The 19,470-nt window shown below is 39.0% G+C and overlaps 1 protein-coding gene across 1 annotated transcript; it reads right to left on the bottom strand.

The window, feature by feature from the left end:
* Window positions 1-934: 934 nt before the first annotated feature.
* Window positions 935-18,744, bottom strand: dazap1 (DAZ associated protein 1; the record flags this gene model as incomplete). Its single annotated transcript, XM_083888075.1, has 11 exons — window positions 935-1,491; window positions 5,611-5,768; window positions 6,364-6,520; window positions 7,603-7,786; window positions 10,578-10,660; window positions 13,612-13,660; window positions 13,889-13,996; window positions 15,044-15,109; window positions 15,517-15,683; window positions 16,942-16,982; window positions 18,713-18,744. The coding sequence occupies 11 exons, from the start codon at window positions 18,742-18,744 to the stop codon at window positions 1,319-1,321; spliced, it is 1,218 nt and encodes a 405-aa protein (XP_083744201.1). The 3' UTR covers window positions 935-1,318.
* Between the last annotated feature and the right edge of the window lie 726 nt (window positions 18,745-19,470).

A 19,470-nucleotide genomic window follows, 5' to 3' on the forward strand; every position in this document is an offset into this window, starting at 1 on the left:
CCAGTGATCCATCTCCTTACATCAAGCATGCAAATGATTGTTTTCACTGGTGATTAATTTGAGTAATCGATTATTTTCGCAATGAAGACTTGTTGTTAAGTCTATGAATAACCAAGCATCTATAATGATTTAAACCAGAGAAAACTTCCAAATCACCACACTGGTAGATGCTCTTACTGCTATTATCAATTTGATTACTGCATTGCTCAAGAACTGTGGAAATTTTACTGTATGACAATAGTACATTTTGTAGGATAATAACTTCATGACAGCACATAATGTCTTCAATAATGTTTCTATTTTAGCTGTCATTTCTGTCCAAACTAATGTGTTGAAAACTTACATTTCCAAGAGTTATGTTTGGTCTATAAATCACTGTCAATTATTTAAAATATAAGTCTAGACTAAACTCTGCAAATAGAATTGTTGATCCTAAAGCAAAAATAAGCCACCCAGAAGCCATTCTGTGTCCCAAAACTGTCATTGTAAAAGCCTGGATGAGATGCTGATTTGTTGTAGATGGTAGTTTTACAGCTGACTGATTGATTACAGAACTGATTTTCACAGCCCTCCTTCCACTAAAACACCAGAAGCAAATTCACCCAACATCCATAACAAGCATTGTATCAATAAAACATTTATTTTTCTTTTTTTTTCTTTTGCATAAGTGCAAAAATGCACCCAAAACAGCAACCTGAGGGAAGTCTACATCTTTAAATAAAAAAACAAGCAAAGTGTACATTTATAGTACAAAATTCTCTTTTTAAAAAATTGCACAGTTTGTGTATAATATATATATTCATACTCTCCATTTTAAACAAACTTTAAAGGCTCAGAAAGTAAACAAAGTTCACCAAATGAAAAATAAAAACATTTTTTCCCTAGAATTTAAAGCTGAGGAAACTTGAGACCCTGTTTTCATTTGTGTCCACCATAAATATACATATTTATATGCAAGTCTCTTTACATAGTCTCTGTGCTAGTGTTTGACCAGACAATCAAAATTATTGCAACGTAGTTGAGTTCTACTACAAAACATGGGGTAAGAGGTGGGGAGGGGGGGTAAAAAGCTTCTTTCTGCTGAATGTTCCTTTAAGTTAGGCAAAAAAAGGGTGGGGGTCATTACACCCCATTGGATTTACCGGAATCCCTGCTTTCATAAAGGTTCCGGTTTCACAAACTGCGTGTATTCAACAACAATCCCATAGAACGATCCAGAACTCGTTTTGCTTTTTCGCAAAAAACAAACATTTCCCTGACTTCTTTTTTTGTTTTTTGTTATTCAATTTTACACAGCGCCAATGGCCAGAAGTGGCAGTCAGCGTCGATATGGGTGGAAGCCCTGTACGTTGTGATTCTGCCCTCTGCCAAATGCAGTGGCGGCAGACTGCGGTGCAGCGGCGGGCTGTGCTGTTGGTGGCCCGTACGAAGCCGTCGGCTGGCTGGGATCAGCGAAGCTGTGGCCGAAGGCTGTTAGTTCTTGGCCGTACCCTGATGGTGGACAAACAGAGAGAGAGGTGGATGGAGAGAAGAAGGGTTTTAATGTCAGAGTCACCAGACATCATTTAAGGAGAAGTCTTACTCTAGAATATGGATTTTCATGACATGCTTAGTGTCAAATTCTCACAAGTTTGAAGTAGAGGAAAAATCCACCACCTACCCTTCCACTGGTACATGATGAAAAGTACATTTGTTGTTATTTGCAGGTGATGCAGTTTTATTTTTTTAATGAATCTTAATTGTGATGCAGCTGAAAGTACACAGTGTGACATCCATCTATGTGAAATTCAAATATTACTGTTATCACAATACTCTGTTACCATTTTGCCCCTGGATCTATAAACATAACACAGACCCTGAAGTAATTGGGATTTATTTCTTCCGTTTGTCATTGTAAAAAGAGAATTTCCCTTGTGCCGTGAGAACTTGTCATTGATCACTTTCTAATCAAATTCTAAACGAAATATCAAAAGATTATTCAACACAAATTTTGTCTTTGTTCCTGTTAACATGTCATTTCAAGTAATTATATGGTCATATAATTATAAATTAATTTCACTTTGAATAAAGGTTCAACATAAAACAATAAAATGGGCTGAAGGTTAATGTCTATTTTTGTTCAGCTGATTTTCCATCAAGTCTTGCATGGTTTGTGGTGGATTTCTACTCTCGTACTCCATCAGTGACCGTTCACTGCACTGTTGCATATCAGAATAGTACCATTATGGTACAATTTGTATTTAAACCTATAAGTCAAGGTTTTAATCTGTGCAAAAAGCACAGTGTTGTACTACTTAGACACTAGATGGCACCACCTCAGTGCAAAAAGACAAGGGACACCAGGGAGGGAAACTTATCTGGGATAAAATGGGAAGAAAAATGCTGCTTTAATGCAGCATTGCAAAACCAAGCTGCAGCTAAATCTTTACAGCATTTTACAAGTGAATGGTTCTTTCCCTGCCCTGGTAAAACCCTGGTAGCAACAGACCCTTTTTTGACATGTCAGCATAAATATAGGATCACAGAAAGTCATACATAACTAAAAGAGAGAGAAAAGGGAGACATTTTGAAAGAAAAACATGTCTTTTTGAGAGCTCAAAGTCTGATAACGGGGAACAGTCCCCACAGGAGCATCAGACAGACGAATCTGTGAGAAGCTGAAAATTTACTGGCATTGTGTCCTTTAAATCTTCTTTCCTTTCTCACCCCTTCAGCTACAATGTGGAGACAGTACATGAGGAAAACAACAACGGGTGATTGGACCGTTGATGCATAGAGACAACTGAACCATGAACACAATTTCTGACAATTAGATCATCCTTTTATAATCAGCAAAGCAATGCAGACAGAGTGAGTAAAACAAGAAAGGAGGATGTGGTCATTTTTTGTATAGTAAAGCTACAGCCCCTGAGGAAGATGAATAACATGCTTAGAGGTTAAAACGCCCAATTTCTATGTAAACAGCATTCAAATTGACTCAGCAAAAAGAGAGAGGGGCTGTGTTTCTACTACGCAAGAGTACAGACAAGTCATTTGTATGTACATGCAAAATGTACATGCAAAATACTAAACATAGAGCAAAAAAAAATAAAGATGCAGTACCAGGCTGCTGCTCTATAAACACTACAGTATTGAACAAAAGCTACTTTTGTGGGTGGAGAAGACAATGCTGGCACCTACCTGCACTATATCCTCCCTGCTCATCCTGACCATAACTGTGAGAAGGACGCGTTGGTCCGTAGGCAGAGGGGTCCTGTGGGTAGTTACCCAAGCCTATCAATGAGATGAGGAGACCAGGTTGACTGAACCCAGATGCTGCTGGCCAACTACTTTAAATAGTCCCCCCTTACTGAGCTAACAGGGTGGGAATATACTAGGTTACTCGGGCTGCACTATGCTTGGTGAGGCACCGCTGCTCAGCATCATCTGGAACGTCAAAACAAAATGGAGGGTGAGTGCGTGAGCTATCTGCTAGCACACCTAACCTTTTAATCATGCCAGCCTGGTCTCAGGAAATCTAATGAAATGTGCACATGCTAAGATTTCAATAATGTGATAAATGTGTTTTCCCACCCCACAATATTATGAGGAGACTAGGAAATGCGAACTAGAACAACGCCAGAAGTTCTGCATGTTGTAATGCGCCAAATATGTCTTGAATACATGTCACTGATATCTTCCAATGCATACCATAAATTTTTGGATTCAGCTCAGATCTCACAACCCACAACAACTTGTCTTTCATTTCAGCACGGTGTGGCAATTATCTTGAAACATCTTTCAGATGGGCATAATGCCAGATTTATCCTTTTATCACATAGCATTGTTGTGAGTCGTTTCTTAGAAAGGCACAGGTCTATAGTTCTCTGAGTAGCGTGACATCAAAAGGAGCAGCAAAATAACTTAGGGCCATTAAATGGCATTTAAACATCCAAAAGTTGCCACATGTACTCCATTAGTGATCTTTCTTCTTAAAACCAGCACAAAAATAGTAGGTTAGGAAACAATTAACAAACATTATCAAAGATAGTTGCTTAGCAGTCATTTCTTACATTTCCTAATTGTTCTTCCATTCACTGAGGGATTTTGACAAAAATCCCACAACGAAATAGGTTCATAAGTTTCATGGTGTACTATATTAAAATTTTGTCTGTGCATGGAGAGATGGGAATCATCTAAATATATATGGTATGCATCAGAAAATGGTTTGTTAATAATTTACTAAATTACATATGAAACCAGAGGTTTTAATCCTTACTCTCAACATAACCCACTCCTGACAGCCAAACTGAACCTTGACTGAATACAAACTCACCTAATTTGCCTTAATAAATATCCCCCAAGGGAAGACTAATAAAGGATTACCTCACATCACCTTATCCAACATCAACCATTTGCTAACTTTAAATAACTGTGTCGGAACTTTATTGTTGGGATGTGAGATTGGATTAGAACATTAGTATTTCTGATTTTCTGCTCATTTCACATAACCATCGTGACTCCCTGCTGTCTTTTCTACCTAAAGACAAAAAGCTGGATGGCAGATAGCACCTTACAAAAGGGGCACCTGTCATGACTGACAGTGATCATGTGACTATAGATCCAGCAGTGTGAAGCTGCTTTAAGCAAAGTCAGGAGAAAAATACTAGCCAGCCAAAAAAAACTGCATGTAGCTATTCAATGAGTATTTGATTCTTGCCTGAAAGTGTGATTATGTCGCTGAAAGGGCGAAATGTTGGTGAAGACAAAGCTTGTTCCTTTTTCCCTGGATCCCTGTATCTGTGTTCTGGTTCAGAGCTAAAAACCTTCAGCCTCCATTTGCGCTCCTAGCATGATCTCTACCCGTAAATACAGCATGTAACTTATAGAAAATAATGAGGCACATCAATCATTATCTACATTTATATCAAAATGACTTGCACAAAGCTCTAATATCTGTTCCTACAATCAGCGCAAAAAGAACATGCAAAGCTGCGAGAAATTGTGATGAAAATGTTAAAACATTTTGATAGGTAGCTTGGCAGGTTGGACATGCCTACTCCCAAAAAAGGTTTCACAAACACAACACTATCATGCTGGTGCTCTTCTATGGCGATTGTACCAAGTCAAGGAAAAGAAACCAGCAAAGTCGCACACAGGGAAGAAGAGAGGGAGGAGTATTTGAATCAAGTCAAATGTCAGGTACAGTCTGTCAGGAGAAGGTTGCAACCCCCTAAAAAAACAAATTGTAATAAGAATGCAAAACAAAACATAAAACACTGCAAGGCAGGATGATCTAATTCCAACCTACCAATGTTTTACCTATCCACAGCCCAACTGGAAACACTTGACAGATATGCCTGCTGAAGACTCCTGGATGTGGTCAAATCTGAGCAGCATCTTCAGGTAGAGCCAGGGAGGTTCATGTATGCAAAAAGCATGTATGCATGTGTAGCTGTTCAAGCTAAATGGAACCATGAGCAAGCCCAGCTTGTTTTAGGATTGTAAATATGAACTTAAATGGACTGTACTTGAAACCATTAATACCAAGGGAGATGGACAAGGCAGAGAGCTGATTTAAATGGGAGAGAAAAGGGCAGCAAACTTCTTGATGCACAAGGCTTTTCTTACCATACTGGCTATAAGAGAAGTCAGGCTGCCCAGCGGGAGCTTTGCTCAAGTCCTGAGTTGGTGTGGTGGCGGGGGCAAAGCCCAGAGGTGCAGTTCCTGGAGTGTTGGGTGGAGGAGGAACCTGTTGAGCATACTGGTCTGCTTGGGGTGTGCCAAAACTGTAACCTGCTGGATAATAAGACAACTCCTGTCACCAATAATGACCATTTTGTTCGAAAAAAAAAATACAGTTAACTATACTATAACAGAGGAGAACTATTACAAGTCAAGATATTGATCAGTTTCACCAACAAATGAACTGGTTTTAGTCTGCATGAATAAAAGTTGTTTAACCAAACCAAATGTAGCACCTATGAGATTAATTTGTCATCTGCTCGGGGCATTTGTTATATTTTATTTAAATATTTTTAATGATATATTGTTCATGATGCAATACAGTAGCTTGGCCTGGTGACAACTAATTGGAGCAAGTTGAAAATCCTCCCCGCAGCCTTTTCGGTAGCATTTCATGCAGCTCACACAGCATCTGTCCATGTCTGATAAGATGAAGGTTCCTCCCTGACCACTACAACAGCAAAGCTGCCAGGAAAACCTGACTCTGACTCAACTAAAACATTTGACATTTCCAAAGAAAAGGCAAAACTTATTATATGTTGCCTCAATCACAGTGTATCCTTACACATGTCATCTGACTCTCACTCTGTAGTAATGTCAACTAAATGCCATAGTGTGATGAGTGAGTGTGTCCTGTACTACTGACCAAAATGAGGTGCTGTGCTGTAGCCCTGTTGAGGGTAGCCCTGAGGTGCAGCAAAGCCACCTGCGGGTGTTGTGACCAGGAACGCGTTGAAAGGTGATGGAGGCTGTGTGGGTGTTCCCCGGCCTGCAGTCAATGCAGGTCCATATCCGGCTGCACCAACAGAGAACAGAACCATTTGTTAGACATGTGTAAAATAAATATCAGTTCAGGCCACCATTAGATTTGTTGTTTTGGTAATGCTAATTATGCTTCCATCACTTTATTGGAACACATTAAGAAAACACAAGAAACCTATGCACTTTTAAAATAATCAAATTTAAACTCATTGACAGCTTGCTAATATTTAAGCTGTGTTCAGTCCTTTCTCGTACATAAGTGGTGCATCCCGACACTGTGATCATGAAATGTATGCTGAAAAACCTGGCTGACCTAATTTTTGGAAACTAAATGTTGCTCAACCTACCCCTGACCACCTGGCGTAGCCCCAGATCATAACACTGCCCCCACAGGCTTGTATGACAGGCACAAAGCAAACACTACATCTGAATTGCATTAGTTCGGTCTTACAGAACAGCTGTCAACGACAAGATCGCAAATGGTTTCGAAGAATTTAATTCACAGGACACTATCTGGCACCTAGCGGTACAGAAGGTACAGTTTGAGTGAGTATGGTGCTGATACTGCAGCAAGTCCTGCAGGTTGACCCGGAGGTGGGGATATGAAACTGAGCCTGACCAATAGCAGAGGGAGGCCGGAATACATTCAACGCTGCCATCTGTCTCGAGCAGAATATTATCAGCAGCCTCAGCCATTATGAATCAGTGATAACACGTGCTGTTAACTGTCATCGGCGTATTGGCCTCACTCATTGCAGACTTTTTTCCTCTACACAAGAATTTCAAGATAAGACCACAATCACATGGTAAGCACATGTCTATCTGCAATGTGATCAATGCACTGCTAAACAAAAAACACACTGGACTGGAAATACTAAATATGCTTTGTGTGTGGGCAAATGCATTACCTATAGGTTGTCCAGTAGTTGACACCCATACTCCTGTAAAAAGTAAAAAAAAAAATGGATTGAGTGCCAAACACATAATCACATAATTCAATATAACATTCAAACAATGTAAGCAGTAACAACCATGAACAAGGTTCATGTCAGAACAGAGGATTAAACACATTTTCAAATGTCTTTACTAGGCTTTCTTCTGAACAGAAAGCCTCACACCCTCTGCTCTGCTCTGGGACTTGTTCCCACTCACCCTGTGGCCCGTAAGCCTGTTGCCAGCCCTGGGCAGGCTGTGCTGTCCAACCATTAGCTGCACTCAAGATGCCCCTGGGTGCCCACTGGCCAGGGCCAAGCTGGCCAGGAGCTTTGTTGTCACGAGGCTCAGCCTTCTTTACTTCCACCTGGACAAAGGACAAGGAGGACACATTTGGCAACACCAGTGCAGGATCCTGACGTCCCTCACCTAGACAGACCTGCCCTACCTCTGATACTGAAACTTAATAGTTTGGGCCAGGTTGAACTGTATCACTTTATGTTTATAAGAGTAATGTGGGACAACTAAATTAGTTAACATTACTGTGTAACCAGAGGAAATGCACAGCTATGTGTCTCAGGTACCTATTATTTAGCATTTTAGGGTTAATGAAATCATATTGCAAAGACAGCACATGTAAATGATAAAGCTTTTTTATATAGATTTCAGCTTCTTAGGATGTACCTGAGAGACATAGATTGTTTACTCAAATAGTCTGCCCTGTATATGATTAAGACATCTAATGGAAGGACATAACTTACCTTTTTCCTGCTAATCTTATAAAGAACATATACTTTTTAAAATTGTATTTGGAATATTATGTTTTTGAAGGGAAGGTGTTGTAGAAAGGAATTTGTATCTAAGTTCTGACAGAACATAAAGTAAACATGCAGATAGAACAAATGAACTGTATTTGAAATGTAAAAATGAATCTTCATACTGTGTCAAAAATGAAAAAATTCGAATTTAAAATGTGATATAATGTTAAATTGAGCACATTGCCTCCAAAGTCAGCATGATGACCTCATGTTTCTTTTATAATATACACACATTAAAAAATGTGGCACTCAAATGAACCATCTTACACTGTTGATTTAATTCTGCTCAGAAATTGACTTTAATCATTCCCTCCTTTATAAATAATACTGTAGCATCCAATTAAAAAGTTTGATGCCTTGAGTGAGACTTTAAGGTATTGCCCCACTATAAAAACTTTCTTGTCTGTAACTAGGCAAAGCTACCAGCAGTTAACCAGAGCAAGGAAACAGGCTGAGACTAAGGGGGAGCCTACCAGAAATAGAATGAGCGGTTGAGTTATTGGGGTCACCTTGCAGGAGGAAAACGGATTGCAAATTCCTCCCTGCGTTAAGGTGTTGCCACCTTCCCCAAGCCTCCTCTTCCTTCTCTGTCGACCTAATTACATGCACATGTTTCCGGCAGTGGCCTCGCTGCCGCCGGCAGCAACCTGCGCATGTTCTCCCGTGGGCATCACAGCTACGAGTGATGGATACCATGACTTCTGTACGGTCCCCAACAGCAGAGCTGGGATTTGTTCCACAGTTTGATGTGCTCCAATTTCTAATTTTGTAACTCATATCTCCAAGGCTCCCTCAAATCCCAGTGTAAGGTAATGTCAAGTCAAGAACAATGGATTAAGTCAAGCCTTGTTTCTTGCTGAAAACCAGGACAAAGTCAAGAAGGAGGGATACCATCGGAGAACACACAGGTTAGACTGAATCATTTACCAAGGAAGTGGGATTGCAATCTGACAAGCTTGTCATCTCAAACTGTCCACTCTCAAATAAAAGAACAGATTGTGATCATTAGCACCAATACAAGAACTTCAAGCTCCATTAAGAAAAATCACTGAAATGCAGCAGAACGATCATGGATGTGAGGAAAAGCCACAACAATCACCACCAAATATGGACACTACTTAAAATAAAACCCAAGATTAATAATAAATTATAAGGGTCATCACGGTGTGTCATGTATGGCAGACTGACCATAAAATATTTCTGATACTTAAATGTCAAAGGATATACAGTACATTATTTGACAGAGTGGGAATAAGTACTCTGTGTTTGACTAAGATCATATTCTTATGCCCATAAATTACTACACTGTCGAAATGGAAACTCTTTCTTTGGGTATCTCAGTATTTTAGTTTAAAAGTTGCCAATTGTAAACTATCATTACTAGGGAAAATTTGGGGTTTGTTAATTAATGAGCATGTCCAAGAAAACTCTATATGCAATGAGCCTTTGGTTTGGTTTGTTCAGCTGAGGAGGCAGGTGTGTGGTGTTTGTCACACATCAGAAGAGTAGAAAAGATGCTCGAAGTTTATGAAGTTTGCTTAAATACTACACCATTGTTTTTTTTGTTTCCTTATTTGTTTTTGTTGTTTATTTCCAGACGGACAGCGTATATGACATCGTCTGGATTGTCTTTGAGCTGTAAACCACATCCATCTGGTGCATACACCGAGTTAAAGTAAACTCTAAATGAATTGAAGCTGCAACTGTGAGGCTAATGTCTCATCTTAAGGAGCATTTTACTGACACCCTTTTGATTTTTTTTGTCGGGAAAACTAGGGGACACAGTATGGAGATTCTTAAACTGAGGTCACTGAGTTTTTTTTTTTCTTTAACTTTAAAAAAAATAATAAAATATATGCATGTTGATGTGTAAGTGACCTGAAAACAAAACATCAGAAAACAAAAGAAACAGGAGAGAATGGACCAATCCTTTAGGTGATTTGTAGTATATTATCAGCATAATTTTATATTTTATTTCATTTTCACTTCATTGGGACATAAAAGGCCACAATAAAGTAGAACTGCAATGCTTTGAGTACTATTACACTAACAACATCCTAAAGGAGTGGTCAGTTGAAACAAAGCCTTGGGCGACAATTGAAACTGTAATATAATGGCATTTATTGAGGATGAGTTACATAAAAACTATGAAACTAATAGTGCAGATAAAAGCCTGATTATTATCATTTTTACCATCTTAAATGTTCATTTCTACTATATGTTTTTTCAGTCAGTACTGAAAATCCCTTGGAAAAGTCAAAACAGCTTAATAGTACAATTCTTTCTGTCGCCCAAGCCTCTGTTTGATATTAAGGGTAAAATAAAACTACAACTACACACTTTTTTGCCCATGATGTCGTGAAAATGCATGTTGACAGCCTGGTCCACTGATTGTTCGGCCTCGAAAGTAATAAATCCAAAACCTAGCCAACGACCAAGAGTGAATCAAGGTAGCAGGGGGTTGTGACAACACAAGATGGAGAACAGTATTGGGCTCCAGCAGAGTGAGGATCCGTCAAGACTGAGCAAGAGGCTCCTGGGGTTCGGATGATGTCGCAGACTTGCAGAACAACACAAATCCAAGACTAAAGCCTGGGGAATTGAGGGAAACTTCTCTTTACTGCGCAGAGAAATATTTTGTAAAGATAACAAGAGTGTACAAGAGTGTTTACCTGCTAAACATGCAGAATCACAGGTGTAGCATTTGATTCAAAGAGAAATGCATCACTTCAATTGCAATTAAATTCTCGTTCATCCTCCAACACTGATAAATGCCAATTGAACCAGTACTACATAGTGTTACTTCATGCTGTTTCATCCAAACCCCACCTTGATCTGTCCCTTGGTAAATTGCTTTGGAGCACACACTCGCAACAGCCATTGTTAATGCATCACAAAAATATGAAGAAACATAAACTGTAGAATGCCTAAAGCTTTCTCCAAGCTTTCCCAATTTCAGTATTTTACTTTTGAGGCAGCCAGGATAAGCCTAAAATGGACAATTAGAATAATTCTCAACAATAACACAAAGATATAGGCCATAACTGGTTACCCAAAGTGACAAGTTGCCAAATTGGCTAAATACTTTACAAAAGGGGGATACACAACATTCATCAACACACAGGTAAAGCCCAGCAGCTGCACCAACTGTTAAGTAAACTACTCTATCTGTCACAAAACTTTTAGCAGCAGGCCACCGCGTGCTGCAGTGATCTACTTTCAACTTGATTAACTTTCCTCTGTGGCAGAATTGGGTTGTGTGTAAGTCTCTACTTGGGGACTTAACCTCAATCCAACTGTACATCCTGTGAGACAACAGAGATTTTAGAGACGTCTAGTAACAAGTCAACCATTTCCCAAACCTCAGGATCTGGCACCATTAATAACATCTGTCATTGACCCGTCCTTGATCTAAATTCAAAGCTCAAAGTTGACACATAAAAGATTTTGACACATCTCGGTTACAGAGACATGGCTTGGAGACACAAATTAATCTCTGGCTTGTTACTCAAACTAGAAATTAGCTATAAATGAAACAGACAGGCTCTAAATAATTCTGCATACAAATAAAACTAACTATGAACCAATTACCAATCAGGTTATGTTATAGAACTAGGACATAATTAGAAAATGTATTACCAAATGTTTGTTTCTATGCAAAAATGGCAAACATTTTAAAATAAATTAATCAATACAATTTCAGCTATTTCTTAATATTTTACACAACTGACTGGCCAAAAAATCATGTGTAATTCAAGTCAAAATTAGATGTCTATTTTCCGTCAAAAATAAATACTAAGATTAGAAATACAGACTTAAATAGTTCAAATAATGTGAAGGTCTGAAGAAACGGTTATGCTTATAGCCCAATTAATAGTTTGATGCAACTTTGTGGACACCCCGTTTTGATCAAGTGAAAAAAAAAGCTGGGTATTTTTTTACGTTTGGCCTGTACCTCTGTGCTACCAGTCAATGCACAATTACCTAAAGGAGAAAAGACAAATCTTAAGAGACAGTTAATCACAATCAAACCATTCACAGAGAGAAGGGGGACAGAAGAAAGAAAAATAGAAAGGGCTTACTTACAAAAATACTTAACTTTCTACATATTATGGGAAAACACACACTATGCGGTTTAAGATAAATCTATCGAGTACATCTAAATCAAGGTAAAGAAAACTTACACCAATGTTCAAGGTCTAATGGTTTTAGTATGACAAATCATTTATACTATTAAAAATTGTGTAATGGTTGATACAGCATGTTAAATATCAATGACAAACTATTCTGGGTTTCTCCCAACAGAGAATGGGTGGTGTTTTGATGGTAGCAGTAATACATGTTTAGGGTCAGTTACCACTGCATTGTTGCTATGTAGGACAAATGCAGATGCAGATGAGGCAACTGTGTGACTGGAACTCAGCAGACCGAGTCTGACCAGAACACTGCTGGTAGCGCGGGTCTGACTCCCGGTGAAGCCATCCATGCTGTCATGTCACGCACACATTAAACAATTATGACTTATTTGCATAAAACTCCTGCGAGATATTAACATCTGTCACTGTCATGTCCGAAACTATGAAAGAGCCCACATTTTAAATGTTTTCATTGTAGTTATGTTGACAATATTTTATTATAATCAGACATTAATGTCTGTAGATAGTGAACGGGCTCTCAATGTGCCAGTTGCATGTTGTGATAAAGTACTGTGAATTTTGGAGAATGTGTTATCTATGCTTCAGTTAGTATGTCTCTTCCCTATTTGAAGTTGTTTAATTTAAGTGAAGGCATTATAATGGACATTTATAACCGTCATCCCATATTCTGAATAAGACATTTCTTCATTTTACATAATTAACTGAAAAGCCATGCAACAGAAAATGACTGAGAATTTGAAAATCATTCACTGATGTGACTATATCAGAGTGGGTTTAGAAAAACTGTAACAGTGGCTGGACAATGATTTATTTTCAGGAAAATGTAGCAGTGAGTAGAAATGTGTGTATGAAACAGGGAGACAATGTCCCACAAGGTCATGAAAGACAGTGCAAAGACACCACCTGCCACTGTTTAATGTGAGGCTATTACACGTAATACTGAACAAATTAGCATAAACCAAAGGCACTGCCATTACGTTTAAGAAAAGAATGTTGTGATATCTTTTCACCTCATACTCTATAATGCCCACAGCAATGACTGTGTTTGTGTTTCATTGTATACGTTATGTTTATCATGTGTCTTTGTCATACAGACAATTCCTGTTAATTGTTACAGTGCTTTAATTGAATGGATTTTTTCTCTTTGGGCCAGAATAGTCTGCCATGAGATTTAAGATGGTAAGGTATGGAGAGAAAAAAATGGGATCAGCTTTTACCTCGGGGCCTCTGCTTCTCCGCATCATAGATCATTACCACCTCTGTGACCTTGAATGGGACAAAGGGAAACAGTGGCTCCATTTAGAAAACCAGTCAGGTTCCCTTCTAAATTCCAATTAAATATTAAGCCTTAATTTGGACAATTATATCATTGTCCTACCACACCCCACTAAAATAGAAAACACACTGTAGTATTGAACCTGTTCAATGTCATATCATTAAAGCAATGTAATCACAATATGAACTGATTTGCGCCATGCAATTGACAATACTCACCACTCCAAATCTATTGAAATAGTCCCGGAGTTCAGGCTCGCCACAGTTATGGGGGATTCCACCTACAAATATCTTCTTTGATTTATTGCTATCAGCTTTGCTGCCCTTCTGAAAGAAAACGGAGTGTATGGATATCAATGTGTGTGAGGGATTGCTTTAGGTGGGGGCCAGTTAGCCATCATCTATTCAAACAGTGCAGAAGAAATTAGGTTCTTCTCCTGCCCTGGGGTATAATTCTTAACATGTCATGTCAATGCAAACACTGGTCTCCACAGATCAGAGAACACTGCTTCCACCACTTACTCTCATCCAGTAAGCACTGCTGTGCACTCCACTCCTGCTATATATGCTAGAGGCTGCTTACAGCGACAATGATTTTACCAATTATATCTTTTGCTTTGTCAGTAAAAAATATTCTGTACCAACTGTACGACTTAAATTCCAGGAGGAAGAGGAGGGTCTCATTTATAAAAGCCTCCAACATATAGAATCTGTGCATACAGCAATTTGTGCGACTTATAGAAATGTTTTATTGACAGCAATAACTTAACACTTGGCTTGGAACAAAATGAATATAAAAGAGCTGCAGGGGCTTGATGGCATTGCTGATCGACCCATAGTTGGTGCAGGGATTTCAGCCTAACAAAAACTACACTGCTGAAAGCTATTTTCTATGATTTATATTATAGTATCTTCAATTTTTAAGCTTTTAAAAATGTAATTGTAAATAAGACACTTGCTAGAACAACTAGATTAACATAAAGAAAAAGAAAAAAGTGAAAATTGAAAAAAGATAATGCAAAAGTGTTTTTAAAATTCCAGTGTTTAACAAGGTGAAACAGACAGGCTATCTGCTGATACTGTTGTATGGTTGAGCTCACAAATAGATAGAGACTAATTAAAATGATATATGTGCATATACAAGACCTCAAATGACATCAAAGGTATAAAGCATATGCACTTGATATGTAAAATAAAATACATTTTATTGATTTAAAAATAAAGTAAACTTGAATGAGCTCAAGGTCTTCTCATAGCCCTTGAACTGAAGCCTGAGCTCAACCTCAAGAGGAGAAAAGCTTGATCTGAAAGTGGCCTTAGCCGTAGTCCAGGAAAAATACCTAGCCTTCCCAGAAGAAATCAGATTCCTCTTACCCAGCCCTCTTTGGTTCGAGACTTTTCAGGCTGCATTCCCCTGGGGGTGCATGGCTTAGGGTCAATCTGAGAGCAGAGAGAAATAAAACATTTTCTCTTAGTAAAAGTACCTTCAAATGCTCATTGTTTCATACTACAGATCAGCACATGTCATGGCCTGTATTAATTGACATAATGTGGCAAGAGTTTATACCCTGTAATAAACACAGGAGGCAAACATTCATAAAACCTTTGTTTCTCATCTCTGAGCAATCTAGATTTAACTGTCAATGTTACTAATTTAACTGTGAACAGGAACACCTTGTTGGGTAATAAACATCTGTAATAATGACTGCAGTAAGGTGCGACCCAACTCAAACTTGTATTTCTCCTTGAATAACTTCTACTTACTGTTAATAATGAAATGCTGTTACTAATTTGCCTCGCACAAAGGACAGACAGATTATTCTGGTCCTTTGATTTAAAATACTCACATTTCTTCCATCAAGATTATGTGGCTTTGTCTCCAACACCGTCCGTACACAATTGGGGTCTTTGAATTTAACAAAGCCGAAGCCTCGTGACTGATTTGTAGTTTTGTCCTTCATGATGACACAATCTACTACTTCCCCATACTGTGAGAAGTAGTTCCTAAGTGTCTCTGAGAGAGGAGAGAGATGAAGTAAGAGAGGAGCTTCAAAAAAATTAATACAATAATGTGGCAAATATGCAAGGTTAATCCCAGGTTTAGCGTCATAATGATTTTTAACTTATCACCAACCTGAGCTAAAACTGTAACTGGGACCAAAACCTGACTGAATGTAAAACTGCACATGTGCTAGAATTTTGGGAACTGCATCTGTGTTCATGTCGCATATTGACATTCACAAAAACATAGCACTGGACCACTGTCATCTTCAATGGCAACAAATGTGCAACCAGCTACTGTAATGCCCGCACACGCCTACTGAAACAAGCGTGCAAGTTTGAACAAACGAGGAGTCACACTGGAGTTATCGAAATTGCTTCGTTCATTGTTGAGAAGCCCCAGGGCATCGCCAGGGACACAAGCACAGAGTAGTAACACAGTGCTGTGGGTAAGATCTTATTGTTAACAGCGCTATTTCACAGACAAACCTTTGTGCTAAGTTACACAATGGCCAGCCAAGCATGAGATGAACTGAACTGGACCTACTCTGGGCAGCTCCAAATGAGAGGAGAATGTATGTGGCCTAATCTATCATGCGGGATCTACCACAAGGGCAGTGCGACTGAGCATCACAGACTATAAAATGGCAAAAAGGAGAATAAGCTATTTTGTTTACTTTAAATTATGATATTTATACATTATCACTACAGTGATTTTTGATATTTTATAAATGTAATATATAACCCGGATTTGTCACTCTCAATTCAATGACTTATTAATATAATATACAAATTTAGTCACACAACATTTGGTAGCATCTGTAATTACGGTGACTGTGTGGCAGAAATGGAAGTAACCTGCAAGTTACACAGATCAGTAAAATACACACATCAGTATTTTACTGATGTCAATATGACTCTTTCAACCTTCAGTACCAAGTGCTGCGAACATGACCTTCCACAGGACACATTTACATTTTACATTATCCCCCAAGCTTCACAAAAACACTATTTGTGTGCGTCTCCGCACAGTCATACGATTATTTTCCCTGAATAAAACAAAATATTACTCCACGCACCCAATATTTCAAGTGCAAACCAAATGTGACCTGAAGTTATGGTTTAATTACTTAGGGTCCTGACAAGTCAGTGAACAAGAAAACATTCTCCAGTCTGATAAAGATGAAACGACAACAGCCAGAAACATTTCTATTCATTAAATCATTACTGGTTTATGCATAAGGTTTCTGAGCCTTTTAAGCGTAACTTACCTTGTGTGGTACTCCAGTCCAATCCACCCACAAAAAGTTTCCTTGGAACAATAGACAAAGTACCACCAGTCAGTCATTCATCATTAGTCTGAGTCCGTGTTAGACATAACCGCTTGTGCATCATTAGAGTGTCTCACACAAAGGCAAAACAGATGCTATATGAAATGCTGTCTGTCCAGTGGTAAGTCTGAAAGCACTTATGTCCTGGAGGTGAAGATTAACAATTTCACAACTATAGCAAAGATAAACCATTAGTGCATTGTGCAATAATTGTAAAGATTTAACTATATGCATTTCTTTTATTATTATTTATAAATGTTAACGGACAGGGCTTTCTGTCTATTCTTTCACCTTTCTTGTTTGCATCTGTACACTTTGAGAAAATGTGTAGAAAATACAGACATCTGTTTGTATTCATGCTTGTATTCTGAAAGTTACTGAACAAATCCCCATAATGGAAATTCACCACAATCCACTTATTGCGAGAGCTTCTTAATGGAAATAGATGTGTTTTAAAAGAAATATACTGATTTGGTTTTTTTTACCGTTGTTGATTGTTTTGTCAATATTTTTGGTTTTAAATACAGTTATAATTTCTCCTCGATCTGATTAAATATGACAGGAAAATTATATTGAATGTTTTGGGGGGGGGGGGTTGTTTTGTTTTTTGTTGACAGACCATGTCTTGCCAATCTGTATTTTTTGTCTGCACTGGAGTCCAATAATATACTTTTAATAAAAAATATAATAATGCACGAATTAAATGAAACAGGAGATCAAACGCTATGTTTTGGAAAATTGTAAATGGAAAAAAAAAAAAACTTACACAATAATCAGAATAAACAGAATAAAATAATTGTTTTAAATGTCCAAAAATAAATATATATAAGCTTGATTAAAAATGTATAGGTCCGTCTCTATTTGCAACATGCAAAAATATCCTGCACGTTTACCCGTTCAGATCCAGCCCTGGTCGTGGCTGTCCTCACTGTAATGACCTCGGCAATAAAGGTCTTTTATGAACCTGCTGCCACGTAGGTTACTCCGGGACAGAGCCACGGTGTTCAGAGGGCTAACACAGGACTGAGCGCGGACTCCAGATGCTGCAGCAGCCAACCTCCACCACTGTAACCCGAGTGTTTCCAGTGGGAGAGGGGGAGAGGAGAGCGGCTGCTCTGGCTCTGCAGCTGCATGCGGACCGCTGAACCCGGTGCTGGAAGTTTAACAGCAGTTTTAAAAGGCACTACAGTGCCACACTTGCTGGGCGATCTTGTCGCCTGGCTCCCTGCTGTAACGCAGCCATCATAAATGCAGCGACTGTGACAAAAGCGGAGGGTCACTGCGGACGAGGATGCTCCATCCTCCGGCAGTGCCCGCTAAATGTCCTCGCACTGTGCCCGAGTCGAGAAGAGGAGAGTTTCGCTTCGCTGGCAAGCGGCAGCTATGCTAGTTGAGCTGCTGCAAGCTAAATGAAAACAACACTGAGACAATTAAGTGCACTTTCACGAGTCCCAATGAAAAGCGAAGTGACACCGCTGAAGCCAACGGTGCTATTTTGCTAACGGCACCATAAACCGCGGAGCTACTTCACTTACTACTTTCACTTTTTTTTTGCCCGTCTTTGCGTCTTTCGGCTAGCGAGTTTCTATGGTTAGCTTAGCCTTGTTAGCTAGCGTTAGCTGTCGGATGACAGCTTGACCACAGAGCAGAGCAGACTACCTGTCCGTTACTACGGCGTTCACACTTGAAAGCGTTATTAAATGGCTCTTACCCGATTTCATCTCCGACTAAGTTGTTGTTCATTCTGAGGCAAGTGCGGCTGACGGTGGGAGCTGAGACCGGCTTATCGCTTCAGTGCTGCCCCTGTCAGACTGAGAGCGGAGGAAGGTCACTCCGCTTTTTGGTTCAAACTGTTCTGCGCAGTGACGAAGCTGCAGGGGAATCAGTCTTTAAAGGAACATTACACCCAAATAGACACCCATTTTTTTCATTTGTTTTAATCAGCTCAGTCAGATTCTGAGTAACTCTTTCAGGAAAAGGGTTATGTGATAAGCTGTGATAAATAAAGAGTCTAGTGAGTCTATTAGTAATAGAGCTTTAGTAACCTATAAGTGTATTATTTCCAGTCCAACACAATGGACATTGTAAAACATAATTTAACATTTCAATGCCACCTTAAATAAACATATGTTTCTGTATGTCTATAGATATATAGATATAAATGAATGAATGAATGGGTACATGTGAGAGACAATGAGGATGACCTGGACAGCAAGCTTATATGGTCCACAATTTAACCATCAAATCATGTCTTGACACCAGGATGAATTGAATTTTAGGGGCAACTATTTTTGGCGGAAAAATAAACTGATTATTATTATTAGTAGTATGACTTGAAAATGTTGTCTACCTCAATACTTACTACTACTCAACTACTCAACACTTAAAGACTGCAGATGGAACCCCTGCCTTGTGTTAACTGTCTCGGAGGCGGCTGCTGCTGCTGCTGCTGCTGCTGCTGCTGTGACT

This window comes from Microchirus variegatus (assembly GCF_963457635.1).
Source record: "Microchirus variegatus genome assembly, chromosome: 4".
NCBI lineage: Eukaryota > Metazoa > Chordata > Actinopteri > Pleuronectiformes > Soleidae > Microchirus > Microchirus variegatus.